Source organism: Miniopterus natalensis, chromosome 5, assembly GCF_054644295.1.
Source record: "Miniopterus natalensis isolate mMinNat1 chromosome 5, mMinNat1.hap1, whole genome shotgun sequence".
NCBI classification, from domain to species: Eukaryota; Metazoa; Chordata; class Mammalia; order Chiroptera; family Miniopteridae; genus Miniopterus; species Miniopterus natalensis.
Window position 1 is genome coordinate 15,771,897 of NC_142085.1, and position 13,983 is coordinate 15,785,879.

Consider the following 13,983-nt stretch of genomic DNA (forward strand, 5'->3'; position numbering starts at 1 on the left):
TACTGGGGAGTAGGGGGGTATGAAGCAGATGGGAATTGTTCCCCCCCCCTCAGCTTCTACGCCCCTCCTTGCCCCTGATCGTCAGCCCCTCTCCCCTTCGCTGCCCTCTCTCCTGTACGTCCACCAAAACAACGCTCAGGAAAGGAAGCGGCATCAGCCATTTACATGGGAGTATAAATGTCAGATCATGAGTGGCCTCCCTCAGGGGTGTTTTTATTTTAAGCCTTATTAAAAATTAATAAAAATATTGTGTAGAGTCCTAGTTGGCAGATCCTACGTGGGCAGTGGTGGCCTTATGTTGAGAAAGCCCCACAGGTGGCTTCCATCTGCACCCCTCCCCATCACAGGCTGGGGGGGCATGAAAGACAGCCCTCTGCCCCCAGGCTGAGTGTGAGGAAGACCCCACCCCAGATCCAAGCCTCCACGGCTCTCAGTGGGCGCTCCCCAGGCATTTGGGAAAGGACAGTTCTTTTGTAGTGGCCCGTCCTCCACACACTGTCATACATCCAGAAATATCCTCACGCTGGGGCCAGTACACCCCTGGTTGACAATCTCTGGAAGTAATGTGAGAGTCACAGCACAGTTTAATTTAACAACAAAGGAGATGTCTCAAGGCAGGATCCAGAGGTGAACAGTCAGATGGGCCCTGCCTGGCAGAGCTCACAACCCCTTGGGAGGCAGGTACGTAACCTCACATGTGCTCCTTTCTGTGATGAGAGGGGACACAGGAAGCACCAGGAGGGCAGACTAACCCCTGTGAAGGATGGAAAGGCTCCCTATGGAAAGTGACATCTGAGCTGGGATGGACAGCAAAGAGTAGAAGGACAGGTCTTGTGGAGGGAATGGCACGTGCAAAGGCACAGAGTTGTGAGCTCGTGGGCAATTTGGGGAAAGCGTATGAATTTGAGATGGGTCTGGCTGGCTAAGGGAATGGGGAACCGGGCTTTAGTCTGGCAGCCAAGGACCCTGAGTGCCAAACTAAGGAATTTTGACTTTGTCCTTGGGGCTGGGAGCCACTGGAGTTTGTTGGAGGTGAAACCAGCCAGGGAGGGCTGCACGGTGGGAGTAGAAGAGGCTAGAAAAACCATCTGTAAACTCAAGGGCCAGGTGGGCACTTGCCCTGGATGCAGCAGGAGCAAGGGCCTGATGGGGTGTGAGCACTGGACAGGCAAACAGAAAGCTGGCTTTAGGAAGATGAAGTTTCACTGCGGTGGTCTGGAGGAGAGAGCACTCTTGAGCACAGGAACCAGGCTTTATTTCCTGTATGTTTATATTCCTGGAATACAGTAAGCATTCAAAAACGTGTTGAGTGGATGTATGAATGAATAAATGAGATCTTCACAGGGAGTGAGGGTGGAGGGTGACAATCCAGGAGGCGACGGGGCCTCTCCCAGGGTGGGAGAGTGCCATGGTCAGGAGGGTCCAGGTGTCACGGTCCACCCTGTCACCTACATGGGGTCCTTGGGGCTCCAGAGAGGCCGGGCACTGAGCCGCACCTGGGGTGGCTTTGCAGGTCACGGATGGATCTGCCCGGCTCACCCTCGCGCCAGGCCTGCTCCTCGCAGCCGGCCCAGATGCTGTCAGTGGACACAGGCCAGGCCGACCGGCAGGCCAGCGGCCGCATGGACGTGTCGGCCTCCGTGGAGCAGGAGGCCCTGAGCAACGCCTTCCGCTCGGTGCCGCTGGCCGAGGAGGAGGACTTCGACAGCAAGGAGTGGGTCATCATCGACAAGGAGACGGAGCTCAAGGACTTCCCCCCGGGGGCCGAGCCCAGCACGTCTGGCACCACCGATGAGGAGCCCGAGGAGCTGCGGCTGCTGCCTGAGGAGGGTGAGGAGCGGCGGCGGCCAGGGCTTGAGCCCACCCTCCGGCCCCGGGGACGCAGCATGCAGACACTGGCTGAGGAGGACCTGCGACAGATGCCATCCCAGCTCCCACCACCCCAGCTGAGTCAGGCCGATGGCCGGTCAGAGACTTCGCAGCCCCCCACTCCAGGCAGCCCTTCACACTCGCCCCTGCACTCGGGACCCCGCCCTCGACGGAGAGAGTCAGATCCCACCGGCCCTCAGAGACAGGTAAGGTTGGGTTTGAACCCCACACCCCATCCCTGGACACCCAGTCTTGGTATGGTAGCTTGGAGTGCTCCTCATGTGCTCCACGGGGCTACCGACCAGCAACCAACAGTTGCATGTTGTGATGAAGGCAGACAGGTTTCAGGGCCTGAAATTATGCTTGGAGGGCAAGTGAGGCTTCCTAGTGGAAGTACTCCCCAAGTTCTGAGCTGAGTCTGGCATTATGAGCAGTGTCACCCAGGTGACAAAGCAGGAGAAAGGCCTCCCAGGTCAAGAGGACAGCACATGCAAAGGCCCAGAGGTGGCGATCAGAAAACACTGTGCTGAGTGCATGTTGCTGCAGATGAGGCCTCCAGGCAGGTCCTAGGGCCATGTGCTGGAGGCCTTGGGGCTAAGCTAAGGGGCTGGGGCCTGATCTGAGAGCTTGATAAGCCACCAAAGTCTTTTAAACAAGGGTACAACATGATTACATTGGCACTTTTTGAATGACCCCTGTGGAAAGTGGATTGGAAGGGCACAGAACTCTAAGCAGAAAGGCCACATGGCAGGCACCAGCAGGAGAGTCCCCTGTGGCTTGGATCAGGGTGGGGGCTCTGGATGTGGGGCAAGGTGGACGGAGCCAGAGGCATTGGGGCTATGACAGACTGGAGGGGGTCTTGGCTGGTGCCCAGCATTCTGGCTGGACGGTGGTGCCGTCACTGAGTGGTTCGAGGGGAACATGGACTCAGGTTTGAACACAGTGACCCCCTGGTACTATGGGATGTCCACATGGAGGCCTCAGAGCTCAGGAGAGATTTCAGCTGGAGACATGGATTTGGGAGTCATGGAAGCCACAGAAGTGGGTGATGTCACCCAAGACAGCTGTGTGGGGTGGGGAGAGCCAAGGGTGAGGGCAGAGCCAGGGAACACTCACCTCTGGGGGTGGAAGGGCGCTGAGAGGAAAGGAACTTTCGAGAAAGACTGAGAAAGAGGGACTAAAGTGTGGAAGGAGCACCTGGGCAGAGGAGTCCTGGACACCAGGGAAGGGGTGGCTGAAGGGGGTGAGGGCAGCAGGAGGGTGGGTGGTGAACCCTGAGAGCCAGGATGAACAGACAGTGATGGGAAGCAACAGAGCCAGGGCGGGAGGGACCCTAGACTGGGCACAGGGGCGGGCATGTTGGGGCCCTAGGAGGACCTGGTTAGGTGGCAGTGGCACTTTCTTGCATGGGAGGACTGAGGGACAAGGCTGGAAGGATAGGGGTGGGGGTGCCAGGCGGTGGCTGAATCATGAATGCCAGGCAGGCTGAGGCTCTGCAGCATTTCTCACGGTATTTTGGTTACTTTCTTCCTGCAAGGATGGGGCGTGAGAATAGGCAGAAGGCCACTGGCCTGGCCTGGCTTCTCTGTGTAGGGAAGAGGCCAATCTCTGTCTGATCCAGCAGGTGGCGCCAGCTCTTACCCTGGGTACTGAATGGGGCCCATGTTCTCTGAGAGGGATTGGGTGAGCCCAGGAGAGGATGCCGGAGGGCTCAGGGGCTGTGCCGCGTTCACTATATCGGGCCACACTGGAGACATGCACCAGGTGGCTCTAGGATATGTGAAGGTGCAGGGCCGGGGCCAGTCTGTTGCATGCTCAGTTGGGAGGTCGCACCTGGGAGCATGCAGGTGCCCTGGAGAAGGGCAGCTCCAGGCAGGGCTCTATTCAGACTCCATCCATGTGTCTAGGAGAGAGGACCTCTGAGTTTAGATCCTGAGGAGTGTGCATTCTGGCCTTGCCCTGGACTCTGGAAAATTGAGCCCTCACCCAGAGAGGACCTAGCCAGCGCTGGGGCAGGGTGTGGGCCAGCACGCCTGTGTTGCTGACCTGAACAGTGTCCCCCAGGACCTGTTCCTACTGCCCTGGGGAAGCAGTAAGAACAAGATCTGTTTGGGGCTTCTGCACTGCCCTCTCATTCATTCACTTATTCACTCATTCACTTGTTCATTCCATACCTACTGAGCACCTACTCTATGCAGGGTGCCTGAGGCATCAGAGATCATATGCACAATAGGTTGTCCCCACAGGAAGAGCAGTCTAGGAAGGAGCCAGACAGTAGTGGTGTGGGGCGGAAAGAAAGCCCAGAATTAGAGTCAGGCGGCCTGGGTCTGGCCCTGGGTTCTACCAGTCCCTTCTTGGTGACTGTATGACAATTGAGCCTCAGAATGAGGGAGCTGAACTGTCTGGGAGGTTTTTCTCACTTTCAGATTCCCATCCATCTCCTGGGAATCATCCTCACATTGGGGAACTCTGGCCAAGGGGGTGAGGAGAGATTTGGGGGAGCAGGCATGGGCCTATTGTACTGTCAGTCAGTCTTGGACTCAGTTTCTGGTTGTGACATGGGTAGGCACGGCTCGTCCCAGTGAACGATGGCTTGTGTGTCTGGAGGGGGTGTTTGGTGACTGCAGACCTTGGTTTACCCACAGAGGAGAGGATGATTAGCATTCTACAACATGTGTGTGCATTTCTCTGTCAGCTTAGCTCAAGAGTGCGATGGTGTGTGAGTGCGTCCACATGTGTGCACATGCGTGTGGGGCACACGGCAGTGCGCCTGTGTGAAGTCAGTAGTGGGTCTGCGAGTGTGTAGAGAACCACAGAAGCCTGGAACGTCAAAGCTGGAAGGAGACTAACAATCACAGCGATAATTCTAATGGCAATCACAGTAGCTGTCACTGTTCTGAGCACTTTCATATTTTGCATGTGTATTGCCCACAACAACACTGTGAATGGGCAGCCCCCATTTAAAAGGTAAGGAAATGGAGGCTCAGAGGAGCTAAGTTTTAGCTCAGGGTCACCAGCTGGTAAGTGGGAGGGCCGGGATTTGAATCCAGGCAGCTGACTGCAGGGTCATGCTCTGGGCCACTCAGTCTGAGGCCTGTGAGTTTAGGAGAGGCGCAGACACAGGCCTGAGAGAGCAGCGGGCTTGCGTGGGGTCAGAGACAGTTAGACTGGTGTGTGTGTGTATGTGTGCATATGTGTGTGTGTGTGTGTTGCATGCAATCCCTGGCTGGACCATGTCAGCAGGTATGCTGGTGGGCATGTCAGTGTGCATGGTGGCCTCTGTGTCTGTGTGTGAGCACATGGGGTGTGACTTGTTAACTGAGTATTTCAGTTCAGCAGGGTGGAGCAGAGACCTTCCTTGGTCAAGGGGATGGAAAGAGGGAAAAATGGACTGGCATATTTTTCCTTTTTTTTTTTTGTCTGGAGAGAGTCCTGAACTTGTCTCTGAGGGGGCTCCCAAACCTGGCTGCACATTGGAATCACAGTTAGTGGAACTCCCCTCCCTCCAGTCCTATAACTAGATTAAATGGCTTGGGACAGGCAGGAACTCCCACCCTGCCATCTCTTTTCAAGGAATCCCTCCTAGACCTAGCTCAGCCTGCTCAGAGTCGGATGTATGAACTTCCTCATAACAGCAGTCCTTAAAGAAAGAAGCACCTATGACTCTGTCACCTGTCCCCATGAGGAGCAGGGACAAGGATAATGTTGGACCAGGAACGAGTTTGGAACCAGGCACACCAGTAGTTTTTGGTGCCCCTGCCATGATGCTTTAAATGTTTTTCTTTACACACACCTCATGTTCTTCTCTGGGAATATAAGGTGCAAATTGGAAGTGGCTGGGAAGGCTAGGGTGGAGGGGAGAGTGTAGGTCAGTGTGTGGTTAGGGGTGGATGTTTGCGAGGTCATCTCCGGCTGATAACAAGGTCAGCATTCCCGGAGCACATGGACATTTGCTGGCAGCCGCTAGGACATTTCCCTGCCAAGTGCCACGCAGTGCACTAGGGGCTAGGGGACAAAGATAACAATGTGGCTTCCAGTCCTGCTCTTTCGGAGCTCGAAGTCAAGAGAAGTGGGATGCAGAGTGTAGACATGGAGGTTCATGATCAAGGGCCTGGGGAGAGAACAGAGAACTCTTCTTTGCCAGGAGCAGGGAGACTGCCTGGGAAGCTGGAGTGGTCTCCTAGAGGTGGTACTTCAGCTGGGCGTTGAGGACAATCACAGGAGGTACCTGGCCTGAATCCTCCTGGCAGCTGACCAAACTCTGGCTGGGCTGTTACACTCGAGCCACCCACATGTGCGTGAGAGGGGCTGTGGGCAACTGTGGGTGCCTCTGTCCCTTGGTGAGTCAGCGTGTGCCTTAGACTCCCACCTTCAGCGCTAACAGGACCAGCTCAGAGAGATCTGGTCTTGGCCAAAAAAGAAAAAAAAAAAAAAGAAAAAAAAAAGCTGGAAGGAAAAGCAGGGTGAGGGCAGAGCCAATCCTATCAGAGTATTCTCTCTCCACCCCTCCCTGCTGGAGGCTCCGTGTTGGGTCCCTTTGCCCCCATTTGACATCTGCAAGGGGACACTGAAGCTAAGTGTCCTGGGCCCCCTCCCCCTTGAACCCCTAACAGCTGGCCCAGCCAGTCCTCACTTTCTCCACCAAAAGCTAAACTGGCCTCAGTCCCAGGAAGAGGTAGGGGTCAGGACAGGGAAAATCTGGTGACACCCAAGCCACCATTTCCATCCTCACATGGCTGGGACACTCAGCCCCATTTTCCTTCTGAAGGCACAAGGGTAGTGAGGTGCCCAGGTCCCTGCCCCTGCTGCCTGGTGGCTCAGCCTTGGAGAGGACAGGGGAAGAGCCACTTCGGAGAAATGATTTCTGTTTGCCCCACCTCCCTCCAGCTTCTGTCCCTTTCCTCACTCTCAAGAGTGATTTAAAGTATAATAAAGCCGCTTACAGGACATAGCGTTTACTCCGTGGCAGGTGCCGTTCTAGTTGCTCTGCGTATTATAACATCTAATCACCGTAACAACCCTGTGAGGTAGGAGCTATTGTTACCCCATTTCACAGATGAGGAAGCTGAGGCATGGAGAAGCGAAGGAAGTAACTCGCTTGAGGTTCCCCCAGGTAGCAAGTGGTGGAGCTGGGATTCAGCCATGAGCAGTTGGACCCCAGAATCCTACCCTTATGATAGTTGTCGCTGAAACCCTAACACCCCCTGTGATGGGGTGGAGGTGCCAAGGCAGAGGGTGAGCGGTGAGAACATGGAGTCCAGCTGGGGACGCAGGCGGATGGGGAACAGCTGCTGACACCTGCATGGCAGGGACGGCTGCAGAGAGGATTCCCCAGCCCAGAGGGAACTCTGAGCTAGGTGGGGCTAAGCCAGGAAAGCTTCCTGAAGGAGGTGAGTGGCCAAGGCCTCTGCAAAGAGGCCGCAGAGAGGAGGAGAGGGATGGGCGCTGGAAGCCAGAGCCTAGGTTCCGAGGCAGGACGGGGCGGTCCGCGCCCCTCCCCCCGCCCGACGCTGCCCACCCGCCGGGACGCCGTCGCCGCAGGGGCTGTGCGCGGTGGGTGGTCCCCGAGACGGAGCCGTCGAGTCTGTGCCTGACACCTCTTTTCCCTCCACTCTCTTGGTCTCTTTCAGTCGGAGGAGGACAGACTCTCGGGGCACTCCCTCCCGCGGTACAGCCCCCTGCGACGACTGGCGTCCTCCGTGTTCTCCTCCTCCACGCTGGAGACCGAGCATTACCCTCACCCCGGCGGCGGCGGCTCCTCGGGCTCCTCCGGTTCCCTCATTCAGCGCAGCCGCTCGGCGGAGAGCAGCCCCGTGCGGGCGCCCCACCGGCGCCACGCGCCCCTCGCCGCCGGCAACCACAGACTCGTCCCCTCGGTGCTCCGCATCTCGCGGTCCCAGCTGCAGCAGGTGTGGGCCCGCTTCACCCACAAGACCTAGGCTGGGCCCCCCCCCTCCTGGAGGGGGCAGGTGGGGGGGGTGGGGAGCAGACAGAGACCGTGGTTCCTTCCCGGGACGCAATAATCACACTCACACGCCCCATCCGCCCCACCGTGCAATACAGCCCCCCTAACTTGGCCCAAGGTACTGTAATACCCCTCCCCCCGTCTCCCTTTGCCCCGTGCCAGCCACATGGTGCAGGAAGGGTGGTGCTGTCTGCAGTTTCAGGGACAGGACGGTGGTACTTGGCTGGAGTCGTCGGTGAGTCCAGAGTCCAGTAGAAACCAAGGTGTCAGGGAGATGGGTCAGAGTCAGTCTAGCGTGGGGTTGGTTCTGTTTAATCTTTGATCTCTTGGCATGGCTGGGCCCTGTCCGCTCAGGTGGGGGTGGCAGAACTGGGCCTCACGTGGCGGAGCGCGAGTGCCCGCCTGTCTGCTTGGGGCAAGGCAGCGGCCCCGTGTGTGAGATGGAGGCCTGGCCAGCCAGGCCTGGGGTTGCTGGGGAGTGCCTCTATACTCAGCGCTGCGGGGAGGCAGCCTGTGACCCGGCGAGCCTGTCACATGCCCCTGTCACAGAGGACACAGTCCCCGCCTCCCACATCTCAGCCCAGGAGGCCTGGCGCTGGGTCCGCTGCAGGCTGCCCCTTCCCCAAGGCGTGTGTGCTGTCACTCACTGGCGGGAGTGGTTGCCTGGTCTAGCTCCTTGGGAGCTGAGGACGGATGAATGCAGGCCTGAGATCTGCCCTCCGGAGGGAGCTGGCGCCTAGGGGAGAGGGTACACAGTCTAGAAGTAGTGACAGAGAGGGTGATTGTTAAGGATGAGGCAGGACCTGTGAGCTCAGGACAAGCCCCACCACTGCCCACCACTGCCCTCTCTGAGGGCGACTTCTTCCTGTAGGTGCTCAGCCAAGCTGGCTGGTCCCAAGGGACCACGGTGAAGTCAGCACGGGGGAGGCAGATCAGACGGGGACCTGGAGATAGGTGGGGGATCAGGATGCCAGATTGCTTATGCCCTTTCTGCCCATTTTTCAGCCCCTAACCTGTCAGTGCAAGGATCCCCAAGGTTCCCTTTCTTTATTCCTGCCCATGCCAGCCAGCACCTCTGTTCCCCGAGGTAATGAGGTAGTGATGAAGGACAACGCCTGTACAGGGACGGGAGGAGGGGGGGGGCCTGAAGGTGCGCAGAGCGTTTGCTGCAGTGAGACTGTGCCCGTGCCTGTGTGCATGCCTGTACGCTTGTGGGTGGGTGTGAGTCTGCTTCTATCTGAGCATCAGTGCGTGTGGCAGGGCTGCCGTGGGTGGTTGCTTAGGCTGTGCACTGCACAAGTCTGTGTGTGGGTGTGCGTGGGTGTGTTAGGGAGTCAGGAAGATATCTGTGCAGTCCTCGATAGTTTCCTATGCACCTACTCTCATCCTGGCTCTTCTCTCTACCCCCATCTCCCCGACCTCTGCTGCCCTCCCAGCTCTCCTCCGTCCACTCCCCAGCTATCTCTGACTGGAGTAGAGGCCTCAGGGACCTCCCCCCCAGCCACGTCTGGGCCAGGAGCACCTTCCCCATCTAGGAAGGAAACTTGTCCCCCACCCCACCCCAGTCCTGGTTGTTCATTCTTAGGCCTTCTCTCTGGGCTATTTTGAGTCACAGAAGCTAGAGGGGGGGTCAGGGTAGAACCTTCTTAAGAAAGGACAGAAAACACAAAGCACAAAGGTGAGAGGTGGGCGAACAGTAGCCCCACTCCCGCCTTCCTGCACTGCCCGCCCCCCTCTGGCCCTATCCGGTCCTCCCCAGCTAGCGGCAGGGTGAAGTGAAGGGGAGTCAGTCCACCAGCCGCTCCAAAAGTTGGCGGCAGTGGGGGCAGGCTGAAACCAAGCACTCTCTTATCCGGCATTCCCTTCTAGAGGGTTCCACTACCCAACCCTGAGCACAGCTCCCACTCAGTGACCAGAACCCTGAGGTACTCTAAGATCCCAAAGTGCCTTGTGACTTATCAAAGACGGTGGCACTACCTTCAGCCTTGTTTTAGCATTAAGTGCATATTACTGTTTCCAAAGCCTTTGGAGGTGGGGAATCCATTCCAAAGGTGGCTGAACTTCCACACACACACACACACACACACACGCACACACACACACACACACGCACACACACACACACACACGCACACACTCACACACACACACACACCCAGAACTGATACCTGTGGGAGAGGGCGTGTCCTTTAAAGTAAGATCGTGATTCAAAACATTTTGTCCTTTGGGGAACACTCTTTTGCATGCCCTCTGTGTGAGGGAAAGAGTGTCTTATAAGCCATAAAGCTCTGAGCTAACTGGAGGTGATCTTGATAATATTATCTTTTGAGGGTGGCTTTGACTTTTGGAAACAGCTAAGTCCATTTGAAGCCACTTGTTCAAGTTCACATGAAGCTTGGCAGAGCCCTGCCTGGTTTGGAGTTGAGTCACTGTCTCCAGGTCGCAGGCTGGGCGGGGAAGCTGTGAGCCTGCGGTGTTGTCAGGCTCTTCTTTCTGAAGGTTTTCCCAAAGAGGAGAAGTGATACTCTGCTCTGGGAAAGTGCATAGCCTCCCCAAAGTCAGCTTTGAAAGGAGGCAGTGCTCTTGGTTGTACTTTGGAAATGCTGTTTTCATACTTTATAGTCACACCCAGCATACTGGATTGACTTCCAGTTATTTATTTTTTATCTTATTTAACAGTCACTGGCACCCAGGGCTTATTATGTGCCAGGCAGTGGTCTAAGCACTTTACAAAATTAACTCATTTAATCCTCATAATAGTCTATGAGGGAGATCCCAGTATTATCTTCATTTAATGGATTAATTAGAATGTTTAACTTACAAAAACTTATTTTAAAAACACCTCTGTCAATGCCGAATAACTGAGGTCTTGTTTGATAGGAATTTAAAGTATTTCGGTCTGTGTACTGGTCTACTTACTGTCCTTCCTGGTTGGTCCCTCCTCCCCCCATCTAGTAAGAAGGGAGTTGTCTGTGGGTCAGACTCCGATGGTGTTCAGGTGGGGTCACTCCAGAGTACTGGGGTTGTTTGAAATGGCAGAGCCTTTCTCTCCAGAGACCCCAACCTCTCAATCCCACACCATCCCAAGCATCCTATGGCAGCTCTGGGAATTAGGTGGCCGAGTAAGGGTTATAGTGAGAAAGCAGATGCTTAAAACTTTGACCTTGGTGGTCTCGGTGAGATCCTTGGGGTCAGGCTCACAGACAGGGCAGGTACTGAAGTTGGTGAACGTTGACCATGGGATTTCAGCTCAGTGTCACTAACTCACTGGTCAAGAGGAGCCAAGCAGTGTCAGGGAGTGGTAAACAGGGGAACTACTATATCATCCTCTGCTCAGCCAATTGTTGCTGAAATCTCCAATTTTTACATGAAGTCTCTCAATTTTTAATTATTGGCATCTAATTTAAAAAAAAACACAACTTTTTAAAGAAAAATCACTGTGTGAACCTAACAAAACCTGTTTATAGGCAGAGACCCCAACTCAGTTTGCAACCTCTGTGAGCCTGAGCACTGTCTACCTCCCTTCTGTCCAAGGCTGCAACTCTCAAAGGGACAGTGCTCTTCCCCCAGTCAGGTGGGCTGCTTAGCAGAGACAGCTCACAGCCGGTGGGGGTGTGTGCTGTGCGGATGTATTGTGTGTGTCTGAATGTATGTGTGGGCCAGTGGACTGGTTCCTCGTGAGAGGGGCCCTCCTCATAGGACCCGAGTCAGTGAAAAATGCTCTATTAAATTCTCCATAATGAACAGACACCCCCACACTCTCAAGGCAGCTTGGGTCACAGCAATAACCACTCTACACTCTTCCAACCACTAGCATCCCTAACCCTGCGATCTCCCTTTGCATTTCCAGTTTTGGGGAAAATGGGCCTAAAACTGCCCAGGTGGGGAATGATGGATGGCATCTCTGAGCCATGCTGGCACATTAACCCTTGCTTCCCCAGCCAGAGGGGGCAGGCCTCTCCAATCCCAGGACCCTCCTTGACTGTTTCTCTCCTCTGCCCCGCCTAGGTCCCTTTTTCTGGGGAGGGGTGGTGCTGTATTCGAGGCAGTGGGGGAGGGGAGCCTGGGCTACTGGGCTTAGCAGAAGGAGCTGAGTCAATGTGTCTGTACTGGGTGGCCAGGGGAGGGGATCATGCTTAGGGGGGCTGTGGGTGCCCTTGGCTGTCGGAGCACAGAGAATGCTGTATCCCCTGCTGCTCTTGGGTTGATTTGAGGGTGGAAGCATAGACACTTAAGGAGGGCCTGAACTCCTCCCCACCCTACCCCAGGCTCCACTGAGATCCCAGCCTGAAGGGCAGGAATCAGCCCACCTTCATGGGCAAACCTTGGTAATAAGGAGTGTGGCAAATCGCTCTCCTTAAGTTGGGGGGCATGTCCCCAAAGTTCACATTCCCACTAGGAGCAGAGGTGCCCCTGGGACTGGTGGATCAGCCTCTGAAAATTTTAAAGCATCCCTCTCCCTAAGGGAGAGGCTCCCAGGCTGAGGACCACACCCCTCAAATGTCCCTAATGGTTCCACACACCACCCGGTGGGTTCCCAGCCCAGGGAGCCCCCCCCCCCCCCCCCCCCCCCCCCCCCCCGAGCCTGAGCGGCCCCTCCTCCGAGTAAAGAGCTGAGACGCAGCAGCAGTGGGGGAGGAGGGGCAATGAAACCCAAAGGAGTACGGGAACCTTCCCAGGGCTCCCCCCTCACTTGGTCAGTTCCCCCACATACCGTCTTTTCCACCTGCGCAGGCTGGGTTGGGGTGCGGGGTGGGGGTCACTTCGCCACACTAACCGGCACACACGCGCACAGACACGCTCCGAGCTGTGCGCGCCCTCCATCCACTCTCCGGACAGCAAACTAGCAGCCCCAGCCAGCGAGAGCACAAGGCCCGCGTTTCCCGGCACCTCTCACAGGTTTCTAAGTGTAACGGGACCCCAACCATCACTTCCCACTCTGTCGGGGTGCCCGGGACCCGCCCGTGTCACACCCCTGTCCGCGCCGCCGTCGCACCACGAATGTACGTTCCGTCTTTTTAACTAATTAGCTGCTACGCCCGTGACCAGAGGACCGCGCGGCCACTGAGCCCCCCCGCACCCCACCCCCGTCCCTAAAGTCCGCAGAGCTTCCCTCCCGGGCGCCAGGCGCGACCCCAGGGACTTCAGCCCCTGCCCTGCACCCCAGCCGCCGAGCTGCCTGCTGCTAAAGACTCCACTTGGGTTCCACCCCCTGCGCCCCGACGTCGCGCTCAGTCCTGGTTTGCTTTCCCCTCTGCTGGCTCGCGGCCGCTGGGTCCCTGGCCCCGGGGAGGGACGGGGGCTGGAGGGAGGCTCGCCGCCCCCCCGCCCCCAGTGCTCCCAGGTCAGGGGTGCAGATGAGGGGCTGGGAGGGGGAGCTGGCCCGTTTTCCAGGCTCGAATAGCCCCGTCGCCCCACCCCGGATTCCAGTTACCTCACCGCCCACCTGGCTGTCCCCACCCCCCAAATAATTGGCCTTGTATTTGGATGCCAAAGAGCCCAGAGTTGAGGGGGAGCCAAGCTTTGAGCCTCGATCTCTCAGAGCCACCCAACACCCCCTTTCGCCCACGCCCCAGAGTGCGTATCTCCTGCCCCACCCCACTCCATCACTGGGGGCCCTGGGGTGACCTCAAACTTGCCCCCACTTCCGGCTCTTCTCCCTCCCCAACCCCGAAAATAAAACTCAGGGACCAACATCTGCTTCCTTTGCACTTGCTCCGCCGACCCCTCCCCTCACTTAGGAGGGGCTTCCGTGGGGGAGGGGGCGGGGTTCGGGGCGCTTAGGGCTGACAGTACTGAGCTGGAGAAAGCTGGCCCCGGCCCCCGGCCCCCTGAGAGGTGGGACTGGAAGGATGGGGGGAGCTCAGCCCCGGGAGCCCAGCTGAGCCCCTTCCCTCCAAGCACCCGAGGACCCCCTCCCAGCGTCAGGAGGCGCTCCCCAATCGCGGTGGAGAGGGAAGCGAGGAATGGGAAGGGGGTGGGCGAGAGGACCCTCCCGGGTCCCAGCTGGTTGATTCCTGAGCCCCCCTCCCATCATAACCCCCTTGTGCTGCAGTAATCCTGTATTATAAGCTTGCACTGTTCCCCGGCCTCGGCCCGCGAAAGCATGCACGAAAAACTCAAAACCACACACACGAAGATGGGACGCT

General features: G+C 57.0%; 1 protein-coding gene across 2 annotated transcripts in view; it reads left to right on the forward strand.

Annotated features, from left to right (window-relative positions):
- Positions 1-13,983, forward strand: part of TTBK1 (tau tubulin kinase 1) — a 33,007-nt gene that overhangs the window by 10,645 nt on the left and 8,379 nt on the right. The window contains exons 12-13 of one of the 2 annotated variants that reach the window (XM_087817120.1): positions 1,514-2,075; positions 7,500-7,778. In XM_087817120.1, the coding sequence (XP_087673246.1) occupies positions 1,514-2,075; positions 7,500-7,778 (841 nt within the window). The remainder of the gene's footprint in view (positions 1-1,513; positions 2,076-7,499; positions 7,779-13,983) is intronic. The other variant, XM_016212664.2, reaches the window with a different exon arrangement.